This window comes from Hyperolius riggenbachi, chromosome 7 (genome assembly GCF_040937935.1).
Source record: "Hyperolius riggenbachi isolate aHypRig1 chromosome 7, aHypRig1.pri, whole genome shotgun sequence".
Classification (NCBI taxonomy): domain Eukaryota; kingdom Metazoa; phylum Chordata; class Amphibia; order Anura; family Hyperoliidae; genus Hyperolius; species Hyperolius riggenbachi.
This window is the reverse complement of record NC_090652.1, coordinates 294,163,049-294,179,340: the sequence shown is the minus strand read 5'-3', so window position 1 is coordinate 294,179,340 and position 16,292 is coordinate 294,163,049. Positions and strand designations below refer to the sequence as shown.

Here is a 16,292-nt window from a genome sequence, read left to right as displayed (position 1 = left end):
TCATAGTCATCATAATCATCCTCCCCAGCTTTGCTTGTATCAAACACCTCCAGAACTGCACCAACAGCAGGTACTTCATCATCCTTCTCCTCACACCTTACGTCCATAGTGTCGCCTGTCAGGAACTGGCACGCCTGCGTATACGGTTCCCGACTGCGGGTTTGACCAGATCAAGCGGGGAGCAGCCTTATTCAAGCTACAGACAAGGCTGGGACCCCTCAAACGCTCCTTACTGCCACCACTAGCTGTTGCTAGAAACGTTCACTCTGCGGTCGAGTGCTCATGCAATCCGTGTTTTCGTATTCAGGTCAGCCTGGCGCTTAGGCCGAATACGGGAACGCCACGCACGCACACGCACAATTGCAATCTTACACTGTAGTGAAGCAAGACCACTAACAGTCGTCCAGAATGATACTGTTAGCCACTCTGCTGTCGATCTACTCGCACTGGCGTTTTCGTACGTTGGGTCAGCTGCGCGCTTTAGGCCAACGCCCCACACACAATGCAATCACAATCTTATACGGTAGGGTTGCTCAAACATACACTTAGGCATGGACTTATACACAGTTGCACTTCAGTCTCTTCTAGGCTATGAGTGTTAGTTTAGTACAGCAGAAGTCAAGCTTATTAAATAACAATTTAATATTCCAGAAAAAAAAGTGGAACAATGCAGAAAAGGATATATACAAAAGATTACAAAAAACAAAATAAACAAGTTACAAAGTAAAAGTTACAAAATACACACAAGACAAGTTGCCAAAAATAAAGATGGAATAAACGTAAAGTGAACTTTTACCATCACAAATGTCCAACCGTGGAGAGACACGGATTTACCGATTTCCTCGGGATCATCTCTAGCGATGAGCTACTCTCGGAGGAAGATAATTTTTAGGTATCTGGCCCTGCTTTTTATACTGGGATATACGCCTGGAGGCTGCAACTTCCTTTGGAAGGGGAGAAACTAATTTTAATTTTTTTAAACTTTCCAGACAATTCTCCTCTCCCCATCTCTAATTTCCACAGGTAAAAGTGTATTTTAGCACATACATGAAAAGACTTCCCTAGTCCAAGTTACAGGTGACAAACACATTGTTGACAGTATTTCCTAGCCGATCAAAGGTAAGGATACGGCTGCTATTGGCCTGATTAGCCATCTCCTAATTAGAGGCTGGGTAGACAGTCCCTAATTGCAGAGATTTCCCATCTCCCAATAGATGTAATTTACAGGATATAGTTTGCACCTCCACCAATAATTTAATTTCCTCACAATGAAATAGTGTTTAACACGCATGTCAAATGTTTGGTGAGGAGGCTCTTCCTGGCTAGTCTAGAGTTCTTCACAATGCTTTAACAGCCTTCATCAACAGAAGTGTAAATGTTTCAGTTGTCAATGACTTCAAAGCTTCAACTCCAGATAAGGTGGAACAAAACCCTTCACTTCTGCCATTGTCTGATTAACCATGTCCTTGCTAGAAGCTAACACCCCAGCTCTATTCACTGAAGTCAGCTTTAGATACAAATGTAGTACAGCCAGATGACAATCGCTTCAAAGCAGAATACACATGTGAGACATAGCAGACAAACAAGATGGCAGTTACCTCTAATATCATGACAATATCATAAATAGTCGCCATGTCCTGCGTATTACTGTACATATCGTCATCACCACATATATCATCCATATCCTCACACCATATCCTCACATCGCCTAACTCCGAGATATGAGGTGGTGTAACTTGCTTAGCACCTTCATCTTGTTGTAACAACAATGGCTGTGAATCAGTGATTTCCCCACCAAATAACTCCAGCGAAGTGTCAAATGTAGCGGATGTGGTACTTGGAGTAGCGCTGGTGGCTGCGGAAGATGAGGTGTTCTGTGTTAAATAGTCAACCACTTCCTGACAATCTTGGAAGTTGATGGGACGTGCCTTCTTCTGAGCACTGTACTTTGGTCTAGGGCCGCACGAAATCACGTCAGCATGACCTCGAACAGACCTGCCGGGTGGCCTGCCTCTGGGTCTGCCTCTGCCTGTTGTTTTGTCCATATCGGGGGGATGAAGTGAAAGGTATACACTGACTTGACTAATACAATGTGCAGTCACACAGGTGCAGTGAAAGGTATGCAGTGACTGGTATTACAATACAAAGTGCAGCTGTCATCCATGTGCAGTTAACAGGTATGCAAGGACTGATATACTAAACAGCGTGCGGTCACACAGGTGCAGTGAACAGGTTTTGCAGGGATTGGTATTACAAATGTGCAGCTGTCACACACAGGTACCGTGAACAGGTGCTGTGACTGGTGGTATATTACACTGCGTGTGGTCACGGAGGTGCACTGAACAGGTTACCGGTATGCTCTGCAGTGATTGGTATTACAAATGTGCAGCTGTCACACACAGGTACTGTGAACAGGTGCAGTGACTGGTGGTATATTACACTGCGTGTGGTCACGTAGGTGCACTGAAAAGGTTACAGGTATGCACTGCAGTGATTGGTATCACAAATGTGCAGCTGTCACACACACACACACAGGTACCACGAACAGGTGCAAAGACTTGTGGTATTAACAATGCGTGCGCTCACGTAGGTAGGTAGGTAGGTGCACTGAACAGTGAACAGGTGCAGTGATTGGGATTACAAATGTGCAGCTGCCTGTCACACACACAGGTAGTCACTGAATGTGCTGGGCCTGGCAGAGGCACAGTAGGAATTACCACCAAGGGGTCAAAGGCCAGCTGCGACTGACTGACAGGGCTGAATATAATGCGAGTGGGCCACACACACAAAAAAAAAAAAAATAGATCACAAGAACAAGATTAGCTCTCAAAAGAGCTGTTGAGGGGTGCTTTTTTAGCAATAAGAATCAGCAAGGAGCAAGCTAACACGCCTACAAGAGCCTAACTAAGCTTTCCCTATATCTCTCTCTGCAGCAGCTCTCCCTTCTCTAATTACTGCAGGCACATGAGTGAGTGAAATGCCCGACGCTGCTTGCCTTTTATAAGGGGGTGTGGGGCTCCAGGAGGGAGTGTAGCCTGATTGGCTACAATGTGCCTGCTGACTGTGATGTAGAGGTTCAAAGTTGACCCTAATGATGTACTAAAGGGGCGAATCGAACTTCCGGAAAAGTTTGCGGTTCTCTGCGATCGCAACCCATGGATTTTATAAATAGAAGCCATTTACACTCTGCAATGGTTCTGTGAGATCTGTTGCGGTAAGCGGGCCGCACTTCTGTGCAGTCCGCAATAATTTAGGGCAGACAGATGCATTCCCCCATATATAGTAACACATCTGCCCTGGGCTACAGCCGGACCATCGGAGCGGACATTATACTGTTCGCTCCCACTGACTGCGTAAGAGGAAACCTCTTGATTTCCACAGCTTTCTGTAGTTTCACCAGCTAGCTGACTTCTTTTTTGTTGTCTTGATCTCGGTCTCTAATCTCATCTTTCAAGGAGGTTGTACACTGCTCTTCTTCTTGATAATGTAGCCAAGCTTTTCTAGTATTATAACAGCATATACAGTATGTTGTACTTCTCTGCTGATTCTTTGTAATCTGTTTTGGTGGTTGAGTGTAGTGAGCTTAGTTATGATTTTACATCTCCTATTAGCTGCTTCTGGTGTTGGCTGTGAATCTTTCTGGCCTGTCTGGATTTTCTTGCACTTGGACTGTATGTTGTAACTGGTCTCTCTCCAGTGTTAAACATAGCGTTGAAGCGGTGATGACCTGTTTTTCAGTTAGTGCAGATGTAGGTCTTCTTTCCATCAGAGGATCTTCACTCATTTTTCATGTATCGTTTTTCATTAGGTTGGTTTACTGTTGTTGTAGCATTCCATCAAATCTAGGTTTTCTTTTCTTGTTCGTGTTTGGTTTGTTCCAGTAGCCCACCAGTTAGTCCTGGTTGTCTAATGAAATGCAGCACAGTTCTTTGTCTGTATCGTCATAATCATCATCATCATCATCAGTATTACAGCACTCCTTTAAAACACACCAGAATTGGGGAAAACTTTTTTACTCACCGTATATTCCAGCGTACAAGACGACCTCCCAACTTTTCCAGTTAAAATATAGTTTGGGATATACTCGCCGTATAAGACTACCCCTCTTCCAACGCACACCACATTAAAATAAATATTAAAAAATCCTGTACTGGTGCTGTGTATGAACAGATACTGGTGCTGTACTGTATGTGGTACCCAGTATATAACAGTGTATAGTCAATTGACTTGTTGCATTGGTCAACTCTCTTTAAGTAGACTGGTCAGCTCTCCTTGTCTACCTGTTTATCAGAGCGGTATGGAAGAATAGATTGCGCTCCCTCAGCAGGGAGATCTGAGATTCGGTAACAGGATAGGGCGTTTCACCCCGCATCAATGACACCCGGCGTATAAGACGACCCCCAACTTTTCAGAAGATTTTCAAGGGTTAAAAAGTAGTCTTATACGCAGGAATATACAGTACGTTAGGCTTGTTGCAGCCTTCTGACCTCTGTCAGGTTCCTCACTGTCCTCTGAGTCCCCTGTGTTCTGCTGCTGAGCGCCAGTCCCAGGCTACTGAGCATGTGCGGTCCAGTCCGCAATCCTCCTTCATTGCACTCCTGTTGCGTGGTTATCACATGAATTGTACCAGCAGAGTAATGAGAACAATATACACCCATGCCCAAATCACCCACTATACTCACCTCGTCTATAACTTCTGGCTATTAGCTCTTATGTATTTTTTTTTCTTGCAGCGACTCTACCAGAAGCGCTATGGCCCGTGGTGGAAAGCATCAATCGCTAGATACAAAATGGTGCAAATAGCTGATCCAGAGATTTTGGAATTGGTATTGCGGCAGGAAGGCCGATATCCTCTGAGGAATCCACATGACCTATGGAGGGAGGATCGAGCAATGCGCAATGTGGCCTGCGGACCTTTCAGCGAGTGAGTTACACAAATCACCTTGCCTGCGTACGGCGATCACGTGCTGATGTCACTCCTGTAAACAAAATGTATATCTGCAGAACTGTGATGTCACTGCCATAAATTATAGTTTATATCTACAGACTTGTTACATGGCCTATGTAAAGAATATCTTACAGTGCACCTGTGCTGTCACCCCTATAACATATCTCTTCTATCTGGAGATGTGTGATGTCACACCAATAAAGTATGACTTGTATCAGCAGAGCTTTGATGTCACTCCTGTCTCAACTGAGAGGTATAGCCGACAGAGTTCCCTTTAGGGCTCGTTTCCACTATTGCGGTGCAGAATCGCCTGGATTCCACCGCTGTTGAAATTCCATGAATTAGCATGCGGATGCGAATTTTTACGCGTTCTTTACCGCGAATTCGCATGCGAATTCGCATAGGTGAGGGTATATGCGAAATTAACCATGTCACTGCCTGTTTGAATTACATTGGTACCTATGCGAATTCGCATGAAAATTCGCATACCATAGCCGCATGCGAATTTCCTATTAAATACATTAGCGGCGATTCGCATGCATTCCACTCGCAGGCGAATTCGTTGGCTCTTTTGTGCGTTTTTTCACCGCTGAAAAAAACGCACCTCAACAACGCTACAGTGGAAACAGGCCCATCCACTTGCATTACATGTGCGAATCTGCATGCGTTGGACGCATGCAGATTCGCGATAGTGGAAACGAGCCCTTAAAGTGTACCCGAGGCGTCACAAAGGCCTCAATTCACTAAGCTTATCTCCTGTCTTTAATAATGTTTCTAGAGTGATCACCATGGTGACGAGGCATGTAGTATTCAGGAAACATTTTACCTCAGGCAAACCTAAAGTTAACTCTTCAATCCTTAAAATAACTCCAAAATTCTAAAGTTAAAGACAGGCTGTTAAAGCGGAATATAACCCTGCATTTCAACTTTGCTCTAAAACATTATTTACAGTATATTATATGCAACCAGCATTTTTTTTTTTTACTAGACCAGCATTGGAAGGGTTACAGAGGGCTTTAAAGTTCCTGGAGATTTCTGCAGACGCATCCAAAGCTGACATAGATACATTTTGTTTACATAAATGTATCTAAGTGTTGAATGTGACTCGCTGTCTCTGACTGAGAAGGAGCTGGAGGACAGCCAAAGAGTGTGTAACATTTCTCAATAGATACATTTAACTAAATAGAATGTAACAATCTGAACTTCTGCATATCTCTCCACGGAACTTTAAACCTCTGTGTTTAACCCTTCCAATGCTGGTCTAGTAAAAAAAAAAATGCTTTTTGCATAGAATGTGCTGTAAATAATGTTTTAGAGCAAAGTTGAAATGCAGGGTTATATTCCGCTTTAATTAACTGCAGGTGAAAATAACTACAGAGGAGGTAACTTAACTACAGAGGAGGTAACTTAAGGAATGAAGGGATAAGATAACTCTCTCACTGTGGTAAGTTTTCTCTTGCCTTATTATTTTAAGCATGATCTTAGTGAATTGAGGCCTAAGTCCTAAAAGAACCTAAGAAGACAGAAGCCTCTGGATTCCTTAGAGGCTTTGCACACCGTCTCCCAGTCCCCTGTTGCGGAGAGTGGACCCCCAGAAAAATACCCACAAAGGCTTGTCGGTAATCACAATGTTACGCTTGGTGGTATATTCTCCACAGTCAGCATGTGGTGTATATCCTGACGTGAAGGAGGTACACACGCTAGCACAAGGAACCAGGATATCCCCAGTTTAGTGGAGGAGAGGACTGACTCCAACAGGAGATGTGGCGCACAGAGCAGGCGTAGATCCGAACAGCCACAAACAATCCTTCCACTATAGTGGCTCAGTGCAAGGTAGCGCTGAGAGCATAAACCAGACCTCAGAAGATCAGGACAGGTAACAGAATGAACGCTTGCTTAACTAGTCACTGCTTAAGTGACAGCAAGCGTCCATAACAAGACAGACTGGAATGAGGCAGCCAATGAGATTGCAGCTGTGGCGTGCCTCACAAGGACAGGACAGAATAGTCGTGAAATAGAGTCAAAGAAGGCAGACGTAGTACATACAAATATACAATAGGTAAGATTTCCTAGCGTATTACGATTACAGCTATCAATGAACTACAACGACTAACTGACATATGTATATATCGGCGATAAACCGATATATGACATAAGCAAGGAAGACTAACTAAGAACTGGAGCAGGACTAGGAAGGATTCGCTACTTCTACGCAGAAGCGAGCGCAATCCACGCAAGGCAACAGGAACAGGACTGACTAGCTAAGCACGGGTGATCACGATACGCGCAACCTACCAAAACGTGCTGAAAGCTGACTGACTGAACACAGGATATAAACAGTTCGTGTACGTATATATCAGCGACACTGATGTATTAACGTAACACAAATACAAGGAAAATAACAAACACGCTAGTATGTGTATATATTGGTGATGAACCGATATATGATGCAAGACTAGCAAGTAACAAATACTGAATAAACAGAACAGGACTTAGAAGGACTCACTGACCCCTTTGCAGGAGTCAGTGCAGTCCACACGAGATCTAGGAGCGAGGGGGGCCCAGACAGAGTAACAGACTGATCTGAAACTATGATAGCCCAAGGAGCCCTGCAGGAAGCAGATCTTTATACTGAGGTCATCCAATGGGAGCAGACATGCAGATTCCCACACAGGTGAATGGTAATCATTCAATCCTGAGCTGGCCAGAACTGCAGAGCCACTACAGATGGAATCAGCAACTAGTTTGAGTGCAACCCAAACTATGCAAGCAAATGCATGTAATGACATCAAAAACTGCTTGTCTTCAGTAAAACTGCAGCCAGCAGTACATGCTGCAGACATGATCATAACACACATCGGGTCTGTGCCTCTTCAGGCTCGAGTGCCACCATACCACGAGTATGGCCTTGCCTGTGCAGGAAGCCAGGGCCATATATGATACTGTGCAGGTGCAGCCGCACTCATGCCAGAAGAAAGGATCACAGCCTGGATGTTAAGGAGGGTCCCGGTGAGCATCGGGGCCTGGTGGACAACGTAGAAAGCCTCTGGAAGATCCAGAGGCTCCCCTCTCCTTGGGTACGCCTTCACGTTTTTAACTTTGCTACTCCTCAGTTTCCTTTGGCCATAGCCTCTGTAGGAGCGCATAGCGCAAGGCCGGATTTACCATAAGGCACTGTGATGATTACATAATAAATAAGCTTGCCATACTCTCACGCTATTACTTGTGCTCATAGACTGTATCCTGAACATCAGAGCGCGCTGGTCATCACCATCCACAGCTTTTAGACACATCCTAAAGCGGTCTACTCCCCCGGCTACAGTGCCAATGTCCTATTACTCTCCGCTAATCTATATCTTAAAAGATTCCTGAGGCTGTCTTATCACCTTGTAGGGTCGGTTTGAGGTGGCGTTCCTTGCGGACTATCCTCAACCAGAGGCTGCTGAAACCGGCTGATGCCAGGAGCTACACAGGGAGCATCAATGAAGTTGTTTCAGATTTCATGGTCAAAATTGAAGACTTGCGCAAAGAAAGTCCAACGGGTGATACAGTCAGTGATTTGTCCAATGAACTCTACCGATTTGCTCTTGAAGGTAACCTTTACATCCTTTGTCCTGCATCTGCCATAGTTTGGTATCCTGTGTACTAGGAGAGGGATCCTTAGTTTAATCTGTGAGTCATCATTTCATCACAAAACCTGGCAGCTGACCCACAGGCATAACAACTGCCCCTTGGGCTCACAAGTAGACAAGACAAGACAAATAACATTTATATCGCGCTTTTCTCCTGGCGGACTCAAAGCGCCAGAGCAGCAGCCACTAGGACGCGCTCTATAGGCAGTAGCAGTGTTAAGGAGACTTGCCAAAGGTCTCCTACTGAATAGGTGCTGGCTTACTGATTAGGCAGAGCCGAGATTTGAACCCTGGTCTCCTGTGTCAGAGGCAGAGCCCTTAACCATTACACCATCCAGCCACCAAGTAAAGCAATCATGGATCCCCATGCACTTTCTCCAACCCCTCGCATAGTGGGCCAGTCATTATGAACACCACCACCTACAGTGGCCAGTAATTCCACCCCACTTCCCCCTTGCAGCGTAGCGTAGGGAGCGCTGCAATATTAACCTAGTCCGCACTGTGACGGGTCTCCTCTTCCTTCCGGCAGTCACTCTCTATATGCAGCCATCCTCTGACTCCTAATTACATAACATTCATCAGGAGCCAGAGGATGGCAGCGTAGAGCGTGCGACTGCTGGGAGGAAGAGGAAACCCTACGGAACATGGAACATGCAAACATTACAATGCTTCCTGTGCTACCCTGAAAGGTGGGAGAGAGGCCTAGCAGGCTCCTGTAGCCCAAGTGGAAAAATAGAATAGTCTTTAAAATACTAAACAGTGGTCCTTATTTCTATCAACTACATCATCAACCCTTTTCTATTCCTCTAGTGCCATCTATAAAAACAAGATTTTGAATCCATGAACGCCATTTAACATCAATAATAATTTAAAAAAAAATTACTCAGTACAGCATCTGTTTCTTATCCAGCACTGACATCTGGTGACCAGTTAAATCATTGCATGCATATAGTGATATAAAATCATTTTTAATCCAATGGTGACATCTGGTGGATGAAAATAAAAGTGCAGGAATGCAAAATCAAAGCTAAAAATGCTTAACAAAAAAGAAAATATATGTTATTTAAATGTATTATCTATGAATATTATTTATAGATATCATTATTTTATACTATAACTTTTTATTAAGATTTTTTTTAGCTTAGTTTTTGCATTTCTGTGCTTGTATTTTTATTCACTAGATGTCACCAAGAGAATAGGATTTTATTTGGCTAAATGAGTGCAATGATGTTTAAATGGTCACTAGATGTCAGTGCAGGATAAGGATAAATTGAAGCCAACTTGAGTGTCATATACTTTTTGTTTTTTTATTATGCAAAAAGTGGAAAACAAATGACATACTGTTGATGCCTAAATTAATAAATAACATTCATTATAACATTTTAACCTAAAAATGGAATGCTATCATAGGCATACGCAGGGGGGGGGGGGGGGGGGGGAATTACAGCTGCCCAGAATCCCCCCTCAGACCAGGGCTGGTGCAGTGTCTGGGGACCAGTGGACACTTCCTTACCAATGTTTCGGCTGTCCTCATTATTATCTGTTTCCAAACTGCTCGATCCTGTTGTCGATCGGGAGCAGATCGGACATTTGGGAAATAATTGTCAGATCCTGTCAGTTGGATGGGAAATTGCATTGTGTGTACCCAGCATGATGCCCTACCTTATTATACTGTATTGTGCATCACTGAGGGAGACCTTTTAGGAATCCCCCCTTGAAAATCCTGGGTTTGCCCCTGGCTATGTCGGAAGCAGAGAACACTTAAAGGGAAGGTCCAAGCAAAATAAAAAAATGAATTTCACTTACCTGGGGCTTCTACCAGCCCCATGCAGCCATCTTGTGCCCTCGTAGTCACTCACTGCTGCTCCAGTCCCCCGCTGGCAGCTTGCCGACCTCGGAGGTCGGTGGGATGCATTGCGTACATTTTTACGCATTCCCGCTAGTGCAGGAACATTAACATATACATTTTTACGCATTACTGGTTCAATGCGTAAAAATGTACTCATTGAACCAGTAACACGTAAAAAGTGTTTCCTTTATAGCGAGTATATAGTGCATTGAAAAATTGACTATAAAAAAGAACAAAGAAGAACATTGCACGTAGTATTAGCAATATAACATTGTTATAGCTAAATAGTAAAACTTTTACTCATAGCTTTGTTCATGTGAAGTAATTCCATCTTAGCTTATTACATCTCTTATTACTCATTGGTATAAGATCAATACTTTGAAAATGTGTCTGAACCAATGCACAAGAATTACAATTAGAAGGCACTAATATAAAAAAAAAACTGTAAAGACCAGATCATTAATAGTGGTACAATACATATTAGTAACTCACAACCTTGTGTGGGCTTATCTTAGATTTGTATTCTCCTTTTTATCCACAAGATGTCACCATGAGATTACAAATGATTTTATGTGACTGAAGGAGTGCAGTAATGTTAAATGGTCACTAGATGTCAGGGCAGGATAAGAAATTGAAACTAGTAATATCATGCTTTGTTGTTTACTTTTTTTCTTCATATTCAACTTTTATTTGGTGCTAATTATTAGACAATTACGACATAAGCGTTACATTGTACCAGTAGAATGTCCTTTACATGTAACATACAATAAAAGAGTAACACTACAACAACAACAAAAAGAACATTGCACATAGTATTATCAATAAAATATTGTTTTAGCTAAATAGTAAGGCTTTTACTAATAGATTGTTCATGTGAAATAACATATATACTCGAGTATAAGTCTAGAAATGTAAGCCTGACTCACTAAATAAATGTATAGGGGTCAACTTATACACGAGTCTTGTGCAACACTGAGTAATGTGTGCACTATCAGTGACATTCCCATGTGTACTAATTTACCCAGCGGTAAGTGACACTTGATAAAGGAAATGCCAAAATGCAGCAGAAGTGGCAGTATTTCCCCAGGATCCCTGGTCCTGGGGAGGAGAGGGGGGTCGGGCAGACATAGGCATGCTCTGCATGCTCATCAGTATCTGATATGCGGCTTTGCGTCCTTAGCTTGGGCAAAAGGCTACATAGTAACAAAATTATATTGATTTTTAAGTTCTGTATTGGCTTTTTGGATCACTTTAATACTAAATAAAACATTGCTGTAGAGATTTAAATTTCACTTTGGGGGCTAACAGTTACTCTTTAACATCAAACATTCGGTAAAAAATACAAATAAAGAACAATGTAGAACATTGCATATAGTATTCGCTATATAACATTGTTGTTGCTAAATAGCTAGACCTTTAGGGCCCGTTTCCACAAGAGCGAATCCGCATGCGTTGTCTGCATGCGGATTCGCATAACCAATACAAGTGGATGAGACTGTTTCCACTTGTCAGTTTTTTGGTGCGTTTTTCTGTGCAGGATTTTTCTGCACGGTAGGGCCTGCAGATTTCGCCTGCGTGTGGAATGCAGGCGATTCGCAGGCAATGTATTTAATAGGGGAAATCGCACATGCGTTTTTTGCCGCGATTTCGCGTGCGAATTCGCACTAAAACTAATGTACATTGAGCCAGGCAGTGACATGGTTAAAATCGCTGATAGCCTGCCTATGCGAAATCGCATGCGAAATCGCCTTCCGATTTTGTCAGCGGTGGAATCCCAGCGATTCGCACCGCACTATAGCTTTAGCTGATCATATCTCTTGGTAGTTATTGTTATAAGGCATATATTTTTCTAATGTCTTTGAAACAAATGCACAAGAATAAAAGCAAGACATTAAAATATATAAAACAATAAATAAAATAAAGTTGAAAGACCAGATAATTAATAGTGGTACAATACATATTAGTAACTGACAATCTTGTGTTGGTTTATCTTAGATTTGTATTATCCTTTTTATCCACAAGATGTCACCATGAGATTACAAATGATTCTATGTGACTGAAGGAGTGCAGTAATGTTAAATGGTCGCTAGATGTCAGGGCAGGATAAGAAATTGAAGTTAGTAATATGTTTTGTTTTCAAATTTAACTTTTTATTGGTACTTGTTAGAAGACAATTACAATATATGCGTTATATTGTACCTTCAAATTCAACTTTATTTGGTACTTGTTATTAGACAATTACAACATAAGTGTTAGATTGTACCAGTAGAATTTCCTTTACATTGATCATACTTGTGCAGAAAAAGATTAACATTACAAAAAAAAAAAAGAACATTGCCCATAATATGAGCAGCATAACTTTGTTTTTGCTAAATAGTAAGACTTTTAATCATAGCTTTGTTCATGTACTGTAAAATAATTCAATGTTAGCTTATCACGTTACTTATTAATTACTAGTTGGCCTAAACCTGTTTAAAAACGGGCTCTAGGTCTGCACCGCCGCATGTCAGCGCGCACATGCGCCCGGCACGCATGCACACACGCCTGCAAACACGCCCGCCGCCCCCCTGGCCCAACAGCTGTCTGTGCAGCACATGCGCAGTAGCGCAAATGCACAGACACAGGGAGAAAGGAGGACGCAGCAACACTTGCCAATTATTATATAAGATTGCTATAAGATCATTACTTTGCTAAAGTCTCTGAACAATTGCACGAGAATTAGCATTAAGGAACTAATATAAAAACAACAAAGCTAACCATAAAGACCAGATCATTAACAGCGGCACAATATATATATTAGTAACTGATAATTCTTTGTGGGCTTATCTTAGATTTCCATACTTAATTGCCTGTTTTGACTCAGTCTAATTATGGCTTATATTTGTAGGCTAATATATACATTTTTTACATTGACTGAGTGTATCTCTGCTATAAGAGTAATCAAAAGATAGATGGTGCTATAGGTAATAGATATAAATAAAGAACGTAGTTTACAGTGTTTTTGTGACTTTAATTTTATTAAAGATTGCATATCTTATTGTAGATCTTGTATAATAGTAAAGTTGTTGCATTGTTTTGGTTGATCTACTTTTAATTAATTATATATATATATATATATATATATATATATATATATATATATATATATATATATATATATATATATATATTTATATTTATATATATACATTTTTATTACTATTATACAAGATCTACAATAAAATATGCAATCTTTATATATATATATATACACTATAATTATTACTGTATTATTATTACTTAGTATTTATATAGCACCGACATATTACGCAGCGCTGTACAGAGTATATTGTCTTGTCACTTTACCATCCCTCAGAGGGGCTCGCAATCTAATCCCTACCAGAGTCATGTCTACGTATTCTGTAGTATATGTGTCGCAATTTAGGGCCAATTTAGGGGGAAGCCAATTAACGTATCCTAACTTATTTTTATGTTTTGGGGATGCAAGAGGAAACCAGAAAATTATCTTTACATCAAACATTCAGTAAAAAATATATAATACAAATAACGAACAAAGTAAAACATTGCATACAGTATTCACAATATTACATTATTGTAGCTAAATAGTAAAGCTTTTACACGTAGCTTTGTTAATGCAAAGTAATTTCATTTTAGCTTATCACAATTCTTATTAATCATTGTTATAAGATCAATACGTTGCTAATGTCTTTGGAACAATGCAAAATAATTAGAGGCAAGTCACTAGAACATATGACAAAAAAAAAAATCAAAATAACATTTAAAACTGTATAGACCAGACCATTAACAGCAATACCATATAATAGTAATTGACAATGTTGTGTGAGCTTATCTTAGATTTCCATACTTCAATGCCTGTCTGAGCTTAATTATGGCTTATCTTTTTGGGTTAGTGTAAACATTTTTTACATTGACCGAGTGTAAAATTACATGTTTTATTAGAGACACTAGATGGCATTTGAGGATTACAAGTGGATTTGCCGGCATCGTTGATAAGTGTGTGTGTGTGTGTGTCTGTGTCTGTGTAGTGTGTCGTGTGTCGTGTGTAGTGTGTCGTGTGTAGTGTGTAGTGTGTCGTGTGTAGTGTGTGTGTGTGTGTGTGTGTGTGTGTAAGTAAGAGTTGGGGTAGTAAACAATATGCATACCTAGAGGCAGTGTATTTTTAGGTTATCATGTAAGTAATACAACTTGGCCGGAGGTTGAAAGGGGAATCATCAAAGTTAGAGTATATGCTAGTCGGGAAAAGTAAGTTTTGTGGGAGCGCTTAAAGATCTCAAAGGTTGGAGACGGTGTTGCTTGCAAATTTTCGCCAAAATTTCGCATCGAAAATCCCATTTTCGATTTCGCTGAATTTTTGCGAAAATAAGTACTATTTTTGTTTCAAAAGGCGAAATTTTCAGGGTATATTAAGGAGATATGTGGGTACAAGAGGGGAAAAAATTGCAAAAAGACCTTATTGTTTTTGAGAAAATCGATTTTAAAGTTTCAAAGGAAAAAAGTATACATTTAAATGCAGTAAATGACAGTTACTGTAGCAAACCTAGCGGTAGTGTAAATTTACTAATATCAAAAGAAAGGGCCAAATGTAAAGTGCCAAGTGCAAAGTGTCAAATGTAAAGTGCAAAGGGCCAAGTGCAAAGGGCCAAGTGCAAAGTGTTAAATGCAAAGGGCCACATGCAAAGGGCCAAGTGCAAAGGGCCAAGTGCAAGTGCAAAGGGCCAAGTTGGCACAAGTGCCAAGGGCCAAGTACATAGGGCCAAGTGCCAGTGCAAAAGGCCAAGTGCAAGTGCTAAGGGTCAAGTGCAAGTGCAAAGGGCCAAGTGCAAAGGGTCAAGTGCAAGAGCAAAGGGCCAAGTGCCAGGTGCAAAGGGTCAAGTGCAAAGGGCCATGCAAAGTGCAAAGTGCCATGCAAAGTGCAGTATGCAAGTGCAAAGGGCCAAGTGCCAGTGCAAAGGGCCAAGTGCAAGTGCAACGGGCCAAGTGCAAAGGGACAAGTGCAAAGGGCCAAGTGCAAAGGGCCAAGTGCCAGTGCAAAGGGCCAAGTGCAAGTGCAAAGGGCCAAGTGCAAAGGGCCAAGTGCAAAGGGTCAAGTGCAAAGGGTCAAGTGCAAAGGGCCAAGTGCAGCAATGCTTCACCACTACTCTCCTGCACACTCCAAGGTTTGGTTAGCACACCAGAGTAAGTTTGAAGGAGTATTTATTCCTAAGAAGGTCCAAGCAAAATAAAAAAAATGAGTTTCACTTACCCGGGGCTTCTACCAGCCCCATGCAGCCATCCTGTGCCCTCGTAGTCACTCACTGCTGCTCTAGGCCCCCGCTGGCAGCTTGCCGACCTCGGAGGTCGGCGGGCCGCATTGTGTACATTTTTACGCATTCCCGCTAGTGCAGGAACATTAACACATACATTTTTACGCGTTAGTAGTGCAACGCGTAACAATTTAACGCTTATTTATTTTACGCTGTCATATCTATTTTTTATTCCTATTTTTATTAAGATTATTTTGAATATTTTTTTGGTTTCTTTTTTTCTCTTCATACATTACATGTCGCCATGGGATTAATGATTTAATATGGCTAAATAAGTAGCACTAAGTAAAACCATATATTGTTTTCTAATGACAGTAGGTAGCTGTTATTTGAGGATTAGAAATAGGCTGACAGCATCATTCACAATGGGTGTGAATAGATAAAGAACACTGTTTAGGGTGTTTTAAAGAGACTCCGTAACAAAAATTGCATCCTGTTTTTTATCATCCTACAAGTTCCAAAAGCTATTCTAATGTGTTCTGGCTTACTGCAGCACTTTCTACTATCACAGTCTCTGTAATAAATCAATGTATCTTTCC

At 41.5% G+C, this 16,292-nt stretch overlaps 1 protein-coding gene across 2 annotated transcripts in view; it reads left to right on the top strand.

Moving 5' to 3' along the window:
• Positions 1–16,292, top strand: part of LOC137525879 (sterol 26-hydroxylase, mitochondrial-like) — a 48,698-nt gene that overhangs the window by 5,606 nt on the left and 26,800 nt on the right. For both annotated transcript variants that reach the window (XM_068247096.1, XM_068247097.1), the window contains exons 2-3: positions 4,734–4,924; positions 8,342–8,541. In XM_068247096.1, coding sequence (XP_068103197.1) covers positions 4,734–4,924; positions 8,342–8,541 — 391 coding nt within the window. The remainder of the gene's footprint in view (positions 1–4,733; positions 4,925–8,341; positions 8,542–16,292) is intronic.